This window comes from Hyperolius riggenbachi, chromosome 4 (genome assembly GCF_040937935.1).
Source record: "Hyperolius riggenbachi isolate aHypRig1 chromosome 4, aHypRig1.pri, whole genome shotgun sequence".
Lineage (NCBI taxonomy): Eukaryota > Metazoa > Chordata > Amphibia > Anura > Hyperoliidae > Hyperolius > Hyperolius riggenbachi.
Genome location: NC_090649.1, coordinates 446,797,867 through 446,811,737, shown reverse-complemented (window position 1 = coordinate 446,811,737; position 13,871 = coordinate 446,797,867). Strand labels below are relative to the sequence as shown.

The 13,871-nt window shown below is 46.0% G+C and overlaps 1 protein-coding gene across 1 annotated transcript in view; it reads right to left on the bottom strand.

Moving 5' to 3' along the window:
* Positions 1-13,871, bottom strand: part of ZFAND3 (zinc finger AN1-type containing 3) — a 202,646-nt gene that overhangs the window by 70,470 nt on the left and 118,305 nt on the right. Inside the window, exon 3 of the mRNA XM_068232702.1 lies at positions 6,944-7,120. Coding sequence (XP_068088803.1) covers positions 6,944-7,120 — 177 coding nt within the window. The remainder of the gene's footprint in view (positions 1-6,943; positions 7,121-13,871) is intronic.

Sequence of the window (13,871 nt, the reverse complement as noted above, 5' to 3'; positions counted from 1 at the left end):
AATGTCTGATAGGCTCTTCCTGTGTGACTTCCCCGGCCGAAGAGTGAAGCTGAATCTTCTGCCAGCATGACAGGCCTCTGCTTTCTCTGCATTTCACCGGAGTCTGAGACCTCTGGAGGATTCTATCCTCCGAGGATGGAGAAGGTACACCCCAGGGAGAGAGATTTCCTGATGAGTATCTGGAACAAACCTGAATATTGAACTGAAACTGTCCTGGCTGTGTGACATGGAATGTGCTAAGTATGTAAAGACAGAAATATGACTGCAGTATCTGCAGCATACACAGAATCTTTATTTCTGTGCACCAGCCGTTTCTTGCTATTGCTTACCTGCTGCTCTCTGCTCCTGCTAGCCACTAACTCCGTATGTGTAGTGTACAGCGCTGCAGTAAGTCTACACAGATATATACAAAATTGAATTCAGTATAACAGTGCAGTAAATAACAGAATAGTTCACTCCTTCCTTCACTTATGGCCCAAAACTCCCGTGTGTATGCGCTCTATTGAGGTTCAGCAAGTCCACTTGTACAGTCTTAGTTTATAGATAGATGGCGCTCCACTCCGCACTTGTTCATAGAAAAATTCATCAATATTCAAAGAACGCCAACACAGGTCCCCCTTAGGGGCTGCACTCACCCAAGTCGTGTGACCACTGTGAGACTGGTCAACAGACGCATCTATCTCCTCCTATGGCCGACTGCCCGATCTCGGTCCTCAGGGTTTCCCCACTCCAGACAGCATTCCTCAGTGTAGATTCCCCGCTGGTTGCTCCTTAGAGTGTAGTCCCGGTATAGTGCCCACCTCAAACAAATTAAGCCTCATATAGCGTAATTCCGTTTTAAAAGATATAGCTTTATTCCATAAAATATACTCACAAACATGTGAAGTTTAACAGCGTTTAGAGTGTTTATACGGGCTCTCCCCCGTGCCTCTCCGGATAGGCGCGATAGGTGTCCTCCGCAAACCGCTGCTGAAACCGCCACTAGATTCCTCCGCTGAAACGCCGCTGCGTTAGGTCCAGATCGTCCTGCGGGCGTTAGGACGATCTGGACCTAACGCAGCGGCGTTTCAGCGGAGGAATCTAGCGGCGGTTTCAGCAGCGGTTTGCGGAGGACACCTATCGCGCCTATCCGGAGAGGCACGGGGGAGAGCCCGTATAAACACTCTAAACCCTGTTAAACTTCACATGTTTGTGAGTATATTTTATGGAATAAAGCTATATCTTTTAAAACGGAATTACGCTATATGAGGCTTAATTTGTTTGAGGTGGGCACTATACCGGGACTACACTCTAAGGAGCAACCAGCGGGGAATCTACACTGAGGAATGCTGTCTGGAGTGGGGAAACCCTGAGGACCGAGATCGGGCAGTCGGCCATAGGAGGAGATAGATGCGTCTGTTGACCAGTCTCACAGTGGTCACACGACTTGGGTGAGTGCAGCCCTTAAGGGGGACCTGTGTTGGCGTTCTTTGAATATTGATGAATTTTTCTATGAACAAGTGCGGAGTGGAGCGCTAGCCACTAACTCCGCCTTCATATGTCTACCCCGCCACTTCCTGCTCTGCTACTGCTTCCCTGCCTTCATATGCCTTCACCTGGCCCCTGCCTTTCCCTGGCCTCTTCCTGCTCTGCTACTGCTTCCCTGCTGCTCCTGCTAACCACTCCAACTCCGCCTTCGTATGTCTCCCAAACCACTTCCTGCTCTGCTACTGCTTCCTGCAGCACTCTGCTCCTGCTAACCACTCCAACTACACCTTCATATGTCTCCCCAGCCACTTCCAGCGCTGCTACGGCTTTCCTGTTACACTCTACTCCTGCTAAACCCTCCAACTCCACCTTCATATGTCCTCCCAGCCACTTCCTGCTTTGCTGCTGCTTCCCTGCTGCACTCTGCTCCTGCTAAACACTCCAACTCCACCTTCATATGTCTCCACAGCCACTTCTGGCTCTGCTACGGCTTCCCTGCTCCACTCTGCTCCTGCTAATACTCCATATCCACCTTCATATGTCTCTCCAGCCACTGCATCGACTAATTATAGTGATTAAATTTTATGGTGTCCACCTGAATTTTGGTGGCAAATTCAGAAGGGCTAGCAAGCAACCTTACACTTTCATTGGGGATGACAAATACAACATTTTAGCAGTTTATTTCAGCTATAGGTAGGGTCTGGAAGGCTGCCATCCTAGGGCTCATCCACACGGCCATAATCCTAACATTGGCTGCCACAGATGGATAAACACCAGCATTTAAATGTGTGCGTTTCTTGCGTTGTTTATCCATCTGACAGTGTGGACGTTTTGGAAGTGTTTGGTTAGCATTTGTTGGCCTAATTTCCTGCGATTACAGTAACTCCAGAAAAACAAAACACACTATTAATCTGCACTTTCTAAGCACCCGCTGCCTTGGAACATTACATACAGCCTCCATAAACAGATTCATCCCTTACAACAGGTTTCTAGATGTAACATTATTTAGTATACTAGGGAAAAAAAGTTGCCCCACAAGGATAACAGCAGATAGAGCTGTCTGAAAGGTAAGTAAAATTGCTTATCTCAATGAAGAAACTAGCTTGAAGTAAGCAAGTTTTTACATTTGTAAACAATACACAATGCGTTTCACGGGTTGTTGCCCGCTTCCTCAGGTCAGCAGCACCATAGGCCAAGCTGTTCAGAGTTATTTTAAAGACACTGTCCCTTGAACTGAGGAAGTAGGCAATGACCAGCGAAACGCGTTGTCTTTTAGGTGTTTACATATTTAAAATAAAAAAACAAAAAAAACTTTGCCTTGTACTTGTTTCTTCATTGAGGTAAGCAATTCTACTTACCTTCTAGATGGATCCCATCCATTTTTATCCTTTCGGGGTGCCTCTTCCCTCCTGGTACACCCCCCCCCCCCCCCCCCCCGTTCATTTTTTAGGAGGGTTGAGGCTTCAACTACCCTTAGAACTTGTAGAAGTTCCTTTTATAGTGTGGCCCCTCAAACCCAGAGAAGACCATAGGACCCGAGCGAGGACAAGGTTATACTGATTTTCTGCTGGCCTATCCAAATATAAAATATATTAAAGCTGAAGGCAGACAGTGGTAATCTGTGAATAAATAGTCACATTTAGGTAAAAGGAACATAGACCCCCCCCCACCCCCCAAAGAAGTCAAGATAATGATCCCCCATTATGGCCTTTCACAAAACCAGTGGGTGAAAGAACAACGTACAGAAGACTGCAAGATAGGATGACCAAATACCCTAAAAAAGAAGAACACAGAGACAACAGGAGCCCAAGTGGTGCAGTATGTCACAAGAAGAGTGATGGAAAACAAAAATAATTAGGGTACTCACAAAGGAAGGTTGCACATGGGGCAGCCAACCGCTGAAAGCAGGTGGAGATCTAAAACCAGACTCTACTCGGGTGTCTGGCTGGAGCTGGATGTGGTCACACTCTTGGGAAAAACAACAAAGGGTCCTATTATGGCAAAGCCACAAGGTACCAATGTATGCCCCTCCAAAAGGAGGGTGCAAAGAACAAAGGGGGTACAAGGCTCCCAGAGTTTTTTTTAAAAACTGCTAAAACTGAAAAAAATAGTGGTGGCTTACCTCAGTGACGACAATTTCATATAAATATGAATTCTAATAAGCACAGGCAATGCATTTCGTGGGCCTGTGCCCCCTTCCTCAGGCCAAATAAAGTGCCAGAGTTGTATCAGAGCCAGGTACAAAGCGCTCCATTATTGGGGCAAGCCACCTCTATTTTTCTATTTTTAACTCCGTTTTATCTACTTCTGGATGCCTCTCACCCCCTTTGAACGTACCGAAGAGTCTTGGATGGGAATGCGGGGTTTTTCCCTAACTTGTGGACTTTCCCTTTAAGTGAAAGCAGTAAGAGAGTATGGTTTGGTTTCCGGCACAGAGACAGCTGTGCGTATTCTGCATCCATTGTCAGGCAGCGAGATGCTGGGAATGGGCTGGTAATTATACAGGGCCAGGGAGCGGCCTCTTCACTACGAACAGTGCGCTTGATTCATTATCTATCAATACAGCCTCCATCTGTTATGTAATTATCTCTGCAAAACAACACAAGTCCCTCGGCGTCGCAGGAAGCGGCAGATTGCAGAATGACATGTCCACTTTATGCTGTGCGCAACACCCCAAACTATCGGCATAACTGAAAGCTAAAACTTCTACATTGCTTCTTACTTATGTAATCATTACCAATTAATGGATTCATGTAGTGGCTGGATAGTGTACTGGTTAAGGGCTCTGCCTTTGACATGGGGGACCCGGGTTCAAATCCTGGCTAGGTCAAGTACCTATTCAGTAGGGAGTTCAAGGCAAGACTCCCTAACACTGCAGGGTGGCCTCTTGAGCGCGTCCCAGTGGCTGCAGCTCTTGAGCGCTTTGAGTCTGACAGGAGAAAAGCGCTATACAAATGTTCAGATTATTATTATTATATTATTATGAATCTGGGCGGAATCGCTAATATATAAACTCACTATTCTACTAAACCACATCCATAACAATTAGGGCGCTGCGCCTTCTAGCAAGGCAGTGTGAGATGGTGGAGGTGTGTTTGAAACAAAAAAACTTTCAGCTTGTCCTAACAGTGTGCTCATGGCCGACCCCTATGACTGTGTGCCTGTGCACTGGTGGATCCATCTCACGATCTGCCCACATGACTGTGCTCCTGTACATTGGTGGATCCATCTCATGACCCGCCCATATGACTGTGCCCCTGTGCATTGGTGGATCCATCTCACAGCCCACTCACAGGACTGTGCTCTGTACATTGGTGGATCCATCTCATGACCCGCCCACATGACTGTGCTCCTGTACATTGGTAGATCCATCTCACGGCCCGTCCACGACTGTGCTCCTGCACATTGGTGGATTTAAAGGATACCAGAACCGAACGGCTCTGGTAACAATGATAGCTGCACTGTGTAGGGTACAAATAGCATATACCAGCCACTCCCTGCCGCCGTTCTTAGTTTATACATGCCGGTGTCTGGCGACTTGACTGAACTTTGACCTGGACATACTGCACCCTGTGTGCGCAGTCCGGCGCACAGTGTGAGGCTCAGAAGCATGCTGATCCCTCCGTGCTGCGTGTGCGCTCCACTAAACCAAGCGTCACATGATTAGCACGTGACGCTTAGTGTGGTGGAGCGCACACACAGCCCAGAGTAGACAGAGGGATCAGCGTGCTTCTGAGCCTCACACTATGCGCCGGCCAGAAGTGAACAGGGAAGGACATACTGCGCACACAGGGCGCAGTATGTCCAGGTCAAAGTTCAGTCAAGTCGCCAGACACCGGCATGCATAAACTAAGAACGGCGGCAGATGAAGGGGGCAGGAGGAGCGGCTGGTATATGTTATTTGTACCCTACACAGTGCAGCTATCATTACCAAAGCCGTTCAGTTCTGGTATCCTTTAAGTTATAACCTGCCCAATTGACTGTGCTCCTGCACAATGGTGGACCCTGGTTATGGCCCGCCCACATGACTGTGCTCCTGCACAATGGTGGACCCTGGTTATGGCCCACCTACATGCCTGTGCTCATGTGCATTGGTGAATCTATCTTATGGCCCGCCCTCATGACTGTGCTCCTGTGCATTGGTGGATCCAAGTTATAACCTACCCAATTGACTGTGCTCCTGCACAATGGTGGACCCTGATTATGACCCGCCCACATGACTGTGCTCCTGCACAATGGTGGGCCCTGGTTATGGCCCGCCCACATGAATGTGCTCCTGCACAATGGTGGACCCTGATTATGGCCCGCCCACATGACTGTGCTCCTGCACAATGGTGGACCCTGGTTATGGCCCGCCCACATGACTGTGCTCCTGCACAATGGTGGACCCTGGTTATGGCCCGCCCACATGACTGTGCTCCTGCACAATAGTGGACCCTGATTATGGCCCGCCCACATGACTGTGCTCCTGCACAATGGTGGACCCTGGTTATGGCCCGCCCACATGACTGTGCTCCTGCTCAATAGTGGACCCTGGTTATGGCCTGCCCACATGACTGTGCTCCTGCACAATGGTGGACCATGGTAATGGACCGCTAACATGACTTTGTTCCTGTACATTAGTAGATCCATCTTATGGCCCGTCCACATGACTTTGTTCTTGTGCATTGGTGGATCTATCTTATAACCCACCCACATTACTGTGCTCCTGTGCATTGGCAGATCCATCCCACAGCCCGCCCACATAACTATGCCCCTGAACATTGGTGGATCATCCTACGGTCCTGAACATGACTGTAGCATTATGCACTGGTGGATCCATTTTATGACCCACCCACATGACTGTGCCCCTGTGCATTGGCGGATCAATCTTATGACCCACCCACATGACTGCGCTCCTGTGCATGTCTATATCAACTCATAGGCCTATCAGAACAAGGTAAGGCTGGGGATGGGCAAATGGAAGCAAACCATACCAAGTTGATGCAAATGCCATTCTAATGATATGCGGTATGGAAATGCTGCATTTGATTGGCCCATTCTCAAGCTGCTTAATTTGCATAAAATTAGCAATAACTTGAAATTATAAGCATCTAATTTCTGTAGATGTTAAAGCACACCTGACATGAGAGGGGTAGGGAGACTGCCATATTTATTCCTTTTCAAACAATACTAGTTACCTGGCTGTCCTGCTGATCTTTCATGCATCAGTAGTGCTGGAATCACACACCTGTAACAAGCATGACTTCAGTCAGAAACATCTGATCTGCTGTATGCTAGTTCAGGGTCTATGGTCAAAAGTATTAGAGGCAGAAGATCAGCAGGACAGCCTGGCAATGTGCATTGTTTAAAAGGAAATAAATATGCCAGCCTCGATATCCCTCTCACATCAGGTGTGCTTTGCAAATGTTTCGACTGCAGTACCAGGCAAACACACCAGGGGGCGACTGCACACACATCACACACAGTAACTCACATTCCTCTTTGCTGGGATCTACATTCAGGTCTGTGGAGAGAGTCTGGCTGGGACTACTGCTCGCCGAGGATATCGAGGTATTTGCGTTGTCACTGTTTATCTCGCTGGGGAATAAGTCTGATTGGCTGCTGCTTGTGCTGGGGGCGGAGTCATCGTCTGGTTGTTTCTTCTGGAAATCTACAAGGAACAGAAAAAGGAAAAGTTTGTTATACATCTTAAAAAAAAAAAGTTTAGTTATTTTTTTTTTAAATGCCAGTTATGTGGCAGTCGTGAATACTGTACATTCTGGAGGCAGCAGAGCACACACTGCAGCTAGTTTACTATCAGTACAGGCACAGAGTAACAGCTTATACTGTACATAGAGGAGGTAGCATAGATCAGAACACACTGCAGCTAGTTTACTATCAGTGCAGACACAAAGTATCAGCTTATACTGTACATAGTGGAGGTAGCATAGATCAGCACACTCTGCAGTTAGTATACTATCAGTACAGACACAGAGTAACATCTTAAACTGTACATACTGGACGTATCAGAGATTAGCACACTCTGCAGCTAGTTTACTATAAGTACAGGCGCAGAGCAATAGCTTTTACTGTACATACTGGAGGTAGCAGAGATCAGCACACTGTGCAACAGTATAATCTCGTTATACTAAACTCCATGGGACCAGGAAAAGTGGTTTACTATATCAGAAATGTACTATACCAGGAACTGTCCTAGAAATGGCCCAGCAAACCCTGGTACATTTTCTGCTGCAAAGGACCAACTCTGTCATCCCATTGGAGGTACAGTACAAGCACATGTGCACACTTGGTGGACTATAAGGTTGAGTATACCTTAGGGATGCATAGCCAGGCTGGACAAATTGCTGGTACAGTATCCAGGGCTCCTGTGACTGGCTCCGATACCTCCGTGGGTGGAACTTGCAGCAAGTGTCCTTCAAAACTTTCTGCTGACACTTGAGCCAAATATGAAGCCTCTCCTCAAAATGCAGCCTATCATAGTAAGCTACCTATCTGTAACGCAAATGGCTTTGATACTTTAGCAGGCGGGACTTAGCACTCTGCTCTCCACTCTCCTTAGTTTTGCAGCGAGTAGGCCCGCTCTGATCTGCACTACGAGTGAAAGTAGCCTGTATTGTGCTCCACACGATACCAGGAGCGTCATCGCTAACAAGGGAAGAGATACCTGGGAGTGCGTACAACCCCATGGGAGGCCACTGGAAAGTGATAATACTTTTATCAGTGATTGCAACATGAAAGTAGTAACACTGCATCCTCTTTTGTTTATGTTCTCATTATTCCTCATTTTCCGCAGGCTGCTCATTTGTGCTGTACAGTACTGTATATCCAGCCCCGATGCCATTATTCTTGTCTTTCAAATGCATCAACTCACCTGCAACCAGCCTGAAGAGAGCAGCTGACCATGAGTTTCACACTGACATATGATGCATGCGGTGCCCACTGTTTACTATATCCAGAGTCAGTGTCACTTAGGGGCCAATAAACATGTTTACTATAACAGAAGTTTAATTATATCAGAGTTTACTATACCAGGCATTGTTCCCATGGACTTATAATGGAGATTGGCCAGGACCTTGAGAGGTAGTTTACTACACCCAAATGTTTACTATAGCAGAGTTTATTATAATGAGATTAAACTGTAGTTTACTATCAGTACAGGCACACAGTAACAGCTAATACTGTACATACTGGAGGTAGCAGAGATCAGCACACGCTGCAGCTAGTTTACTATCAGTACAGGCACAGAGTAATGGCTTATACTGTACATACAGGAGGTAGCAGAGATCAGCACACGCTGCAGCTAGTTTACTATCAGTACAGGCACAGAGTAACAGCTTATACGGTACATACTGGAGGTAGCAGAGATCAGCACACGCTGCAGCTAGTTTACTATCAGTACAGGCACAGAGTAACAGCTTATACGGTACATACTGGAGGTAGCAGAGATCAGCACACGCTGCAGATAGTTTACTATCAGTACAGGCACAGAGTAACAGCTTATACGGTACATACTGGAGGTAGCAGAGATCAGCACACGCTGCATCTAGTTTACTATCAGTTCAGGCACAGAGTAATGGCTTATACTGTACATACAGGAGGTAGCAGAGATCAGTACACGCTGCAGCCAGTTTACTATCAGTACAGGCACAGAGTAACAGCTTATACTGTACGTACTGGAGGCAGCAGAAATCAGCACACACTGCAGCTAGTTTACTATCAGTACAGACACAGAGTAACAGCATATACTATACATACTGGAGTTGACAAGATAGTATGGAAAAATTCAATCAAAATCAATAGAATAATAATGTATTATTGATGAAGGCGGAATTTGAAGACCAGTTGAACACACACACTAGTTACACAGTGTGAGTCGGAGTCCCCCTACACATATATACGGTGACAGCTCTGGGAAGATGTAAGGACTCTCGGGCGATGGCAGCATTAGATAACATCCTCAGCCAGGCATCACAGGAAGCGGCGCACTAACCGGCGAGGACTGCGAAACGTTTCACATAAACTATGTGCAATTAGCGGGAAAGGTGTGAAGTGGCTCTTCTGCAGCCAGCGGGAAGGAAGATTGAGAGAGATAAAGTGAAGATTCAAATAATTGATTTGTGTAAAGCAGAGCAGAAGGAGCCGCTTGCTGCGTGGCGGAGCCGTCACAGGGGAGAGCTGCAGAGGATTCTGGGAGAGGACTATGATGGGGAGACACTGATGAGCGCGGCCACACAACTTGCTCCAGAAAAAAAAAAAAAAAGTTTTAAAGTAAGAGATTAAAGCAAACCTGAACGGAAAATGAAAAGTCTTAATAACCATACACAGGTCATACTTACCTCCTGTGTAGTCTACTCCTCAGCAATCTCTTTCTCCTCTCCTGCATCCTGTCTGTAATGTCCACTGTGATCAATGGAATTTTTGAAAATGGTCATTACCCCATAGCAGCTTCCTGGTCAGCACACTGTTAAACTGTAATATAGCCCACTTGAGCCATAGGGAAGCATGGACATTACCTTTCAACATCAGTTGTCCTTTCAGTTATGTCTGACAGCTACTGATATATAACTCACAACAACAGATATATTTTATTTCTGACAAAACCTTGTCAATAATGGAAGTAACTGCTGTAAGTAGAAGAAAGTGAGCTTCTGAGACGGACTGACGGCTAGGTAAGTATGTAATATTAATTTGCAGGTACATTGTGTGTTTATTTTAAATTATTTTACTTGGTTCAGGTTCACTTTAAGAGCAAATACACAAGTCTAATGCTGGGAATATACGATGAGGTTTTCTTTTTTCTTTTGCAGATTTACTTTCTGATCGATTTTCATTCTCTTCTATGAGAAAATCGATAAGAAGAACGATCAAAATCAGATCGGACCTGTTGGAAATTATCTATCGAGTTATCTGCCTGCCAAAAAAACTCATGGAGTATTCCCAGCATAAAGTAATAATACTTTAGGGTCTTGTGCAGTAGTGAATAGCAATACAAATTTACAACTACCGGTACCTCCTGTTTACACACTTTGTCCAGAACAGACTGAAGCCTCCCCTACAAAGAAATGATAGGAAACTACTTATCTGACTGATCATTGTAGGGAGGCAGTGAGCACACTGTGCGAATCGCATGCGTTTTGCTACATCTTAGGCAAGTGTTTGGGCCGCAGCTAAAATCGCATTTCTGTGCGTTTTGCAATGCATGCTTTAAAATGGGACAGCATGTTGCTTTGTGCTCCATGTGATTCGCATAGTATGCTTTTCTATGGGGAATGGAAAACTCATATGTGTTTTGTAGGCATCTTTGTAAACAATAGATCTGATGCAGTCATTTTTTTCTTTTGTTGAAAAGACAGATTATTAAAAGACACAAAAAGCAAACATGTAAAACGCAAAACCCCAATGGATACAAAAAGACAAATGCAGATAAAAACCCAAAAACCACACGTGCGTCAAAACGCATGCTTTTTTGCACAGACAAGTGTGCTTCCATCCTGGGAGCACGCCTATCCATCAGTTTTCTGTGTGCATTTTTCTGCATGTGTTTTCTGCACACCAAGGGCTTGATTCACTAAACCGGGATAACTCAAATATCACACCTTATCAAAGATATCACGCCTTATCAGAGTAGCATAGCGAGCGCTACAAACCTGCAGGAGCTCAGGGCAGGAGGAGTCCCATTGCCAATTAGCCAGCATAAGTTCGTAGCGCTCGCTGTGCTACTCTGATAAAGTGCGTTAGCTTTGATAAGGTGTGATATCTTTGATAAGGTGTGATATTTAAGTTAGTTCAGTGAATCCAGCCCCATTGTGTCTGTATGTGGGAAAACGCACACGTTTTTTCACAGAAGAGAATGTAGTTGATAGGAAAAATGCATGTAGTGCTTCACTGCTGTCAGTTTTTTTCAGCATGGGAAAAATGCATTCAAGTGTGTCCTAGACCAGTCAGTGGTTGTTAGTTTTCCTTTGCAGAAACCACACACAAAAATTGATAAGTGTGCTCCCAGTCTGAGGGCTCATACATGGGCAGTTGAATTGTGTGCTCAGCAAGCAGTACCTGGCAGCAGTGAGCAGTTACGAGGCCGGAGTGAGCAGTTACCAGTCAGCAGTGAGCAGTTGCCAGGCAGCAGAAAGCAGTTGTGAGAGTTTGAGAGGCTTTTCCCTGCCTATCAGCTGCTCATGGAAATGAGGCCTTAAACAATACCAGTTGCCTGGCATCTGCTGATCTCTTTGGAAGCAGTAGTGTCTGCATCATACACCTGAACCCCAAGCATGCTGCTAATCCAGTCAGAAATCCGATTTGCATGCTGTTAGAGAGGTAAGAGTGACTACACCCAAAAGCTGCATACGCAGAGCCAGCATCCCCATAGATGTGAGCATTCCACCCCCCTGTGGAATGAATGTGCCATTGCACCTGAAGGATTTGTTGCAACTGCATCACACCAACCATAACCTCAGATCAAGTGAATCCAATAACTTGACCACCCCCAAAGTCCAACTAAAATCTTTTGGAGCCAGCGCTTTCTTTCATGCTGCCCCTACCCTGTGGAATGCCTTGCCAAACAGCGCCAACACTGGACACAATGAAAGAGACTCTGTAACAAAATATTCAGCCTTATTTCTTCAATCCTATAAGTTCCTATACCTGTTCTAATGTGGTCTGGATTGCTGCAGCCTTTTCTAGTTGCACTGTCTCTGTAATATATCTAATCTTTTTTTCTTTGTCAAGCTTTGTGGACCCCGAGAGGAATGGGCTGCCTCTGTTGTAATGAATACAAGTTATGCACGCCCCCTGCAGGCTCTGTGTGCTTTGTTTACTCTTCACTCCATGCTCTCAGTTTTAGCTTGTCTGTTTGATGCAGTTTGTGGGGCTGAGGGGGTAGGGAGCTGCTGCCTGTCACATGCTGAGAAACTGCCAGAATCCCAGACTGGAGAGCAGATAATTCACTATGTAATAAAAACTTGTAGTATACTGTATCATGATATATATATATATATATATATATATATATATATATATATATAGATAGATAGATAGATAGATATATATATATACACACACACACACACACACACACACATAACTTCCTGGTTAGCGGCCATGTTTTTTGTTTGTAAACACTGCCTAAAACTGGTGATTAAAAGCCAGGATCGCGGCAGGGAGCAGCAGAAATGGCAAAGAGGGATCCAGGAGATCACAGTGACTCGATTGGTATGTTTTTTAATGTACAAATTGCACAGTACAGATTCTCTTTAAATCAAAACTGAAAAGCCACCTGTTTAGTCTGGCATTTATGATCACATAACTTTTCCCCTGTAACACATCACTATGGACTGATCTCAGACAAGCTTATGCGCTTTGGGTCCTATGGGAGAAAAGCGCTGCATAAATGTTGCGTTGTTTTTGTTGTAGTACAAAAAGTTATAGTAACTGTCTCCTGGCTGAAGCTAAAATATTTAACATCATTCAGTTACACAATCACGGAATCTGTTTCAAAGGAAAACAGAGAAGAGATTTCCTAAAAGTTTTATACACACCTGGTGACCTGGGGCTTCCTCCAGCCCCATGCGCACGGATCGCTCCCCCACGCCGCCGTCCTCAGTCTGCGGAGGTGTTGGAGGGATCTGTGTGCATGGGGGCTGGAGGAAGCCCCAGGTATGTATAAAACTTTTAGGTAATCTCGTCTCTGGTACACTTTAAGGACGAAAGACGAAAGTTTAAACTGAAATTAAATTGAATTGCCTTTTATTACTTTCGTTTATTACAGTCAAATGCTCGAAAAGCTTCACATTTTTAAAACTTTAAAACAACCGCTCCCCCAGTCATTTATGATTTGTTACCCCCAGAATTGGCCCCACCCCATCACCCCGCCAATCACTCGTCTGTTTCCCCCCAGTGTCTGTGTGGCCCACAGGAGAGGAAGGAAGTGGGTAAGTCGGTATTTATACGCAGGATGTGCTCCTACTACACAACTTCCAGCCTATCCGAACAGGCGAGGTACTTCTGGTCCCAAACTGTCAGCGAACATTGCTCATCCCCGGGCGGACGCAGAGTGCGAGGACGAGCCGAGCAATCCGCCCAAGGAAATTTCCATACGCTCATGCATCAAAGTGTCACAGCTGCAGCGCACCAAGAGAAACTGACCTATATTTGTGAACCTGAAAGGGCAGCGCTGATAATAGATTTTCAGGGAGATCGGCGAGTGCGAAATATGTACGCGCTGCACGAGGGGGTCCCGGCCCGCCAGATGAGGGGTAATGGGGGAGCACACAGGCATCCCGCTACAAGGGGGTCCCAACAGTGAAAGAGAAACTACGCTTTAAGGCGGAACTCCGAAGTCCGACCCACCTCTCTGCAGCACTCAGTAGAGCAGATCTGTCTAAAGGCCCGCATCCACTGCACGA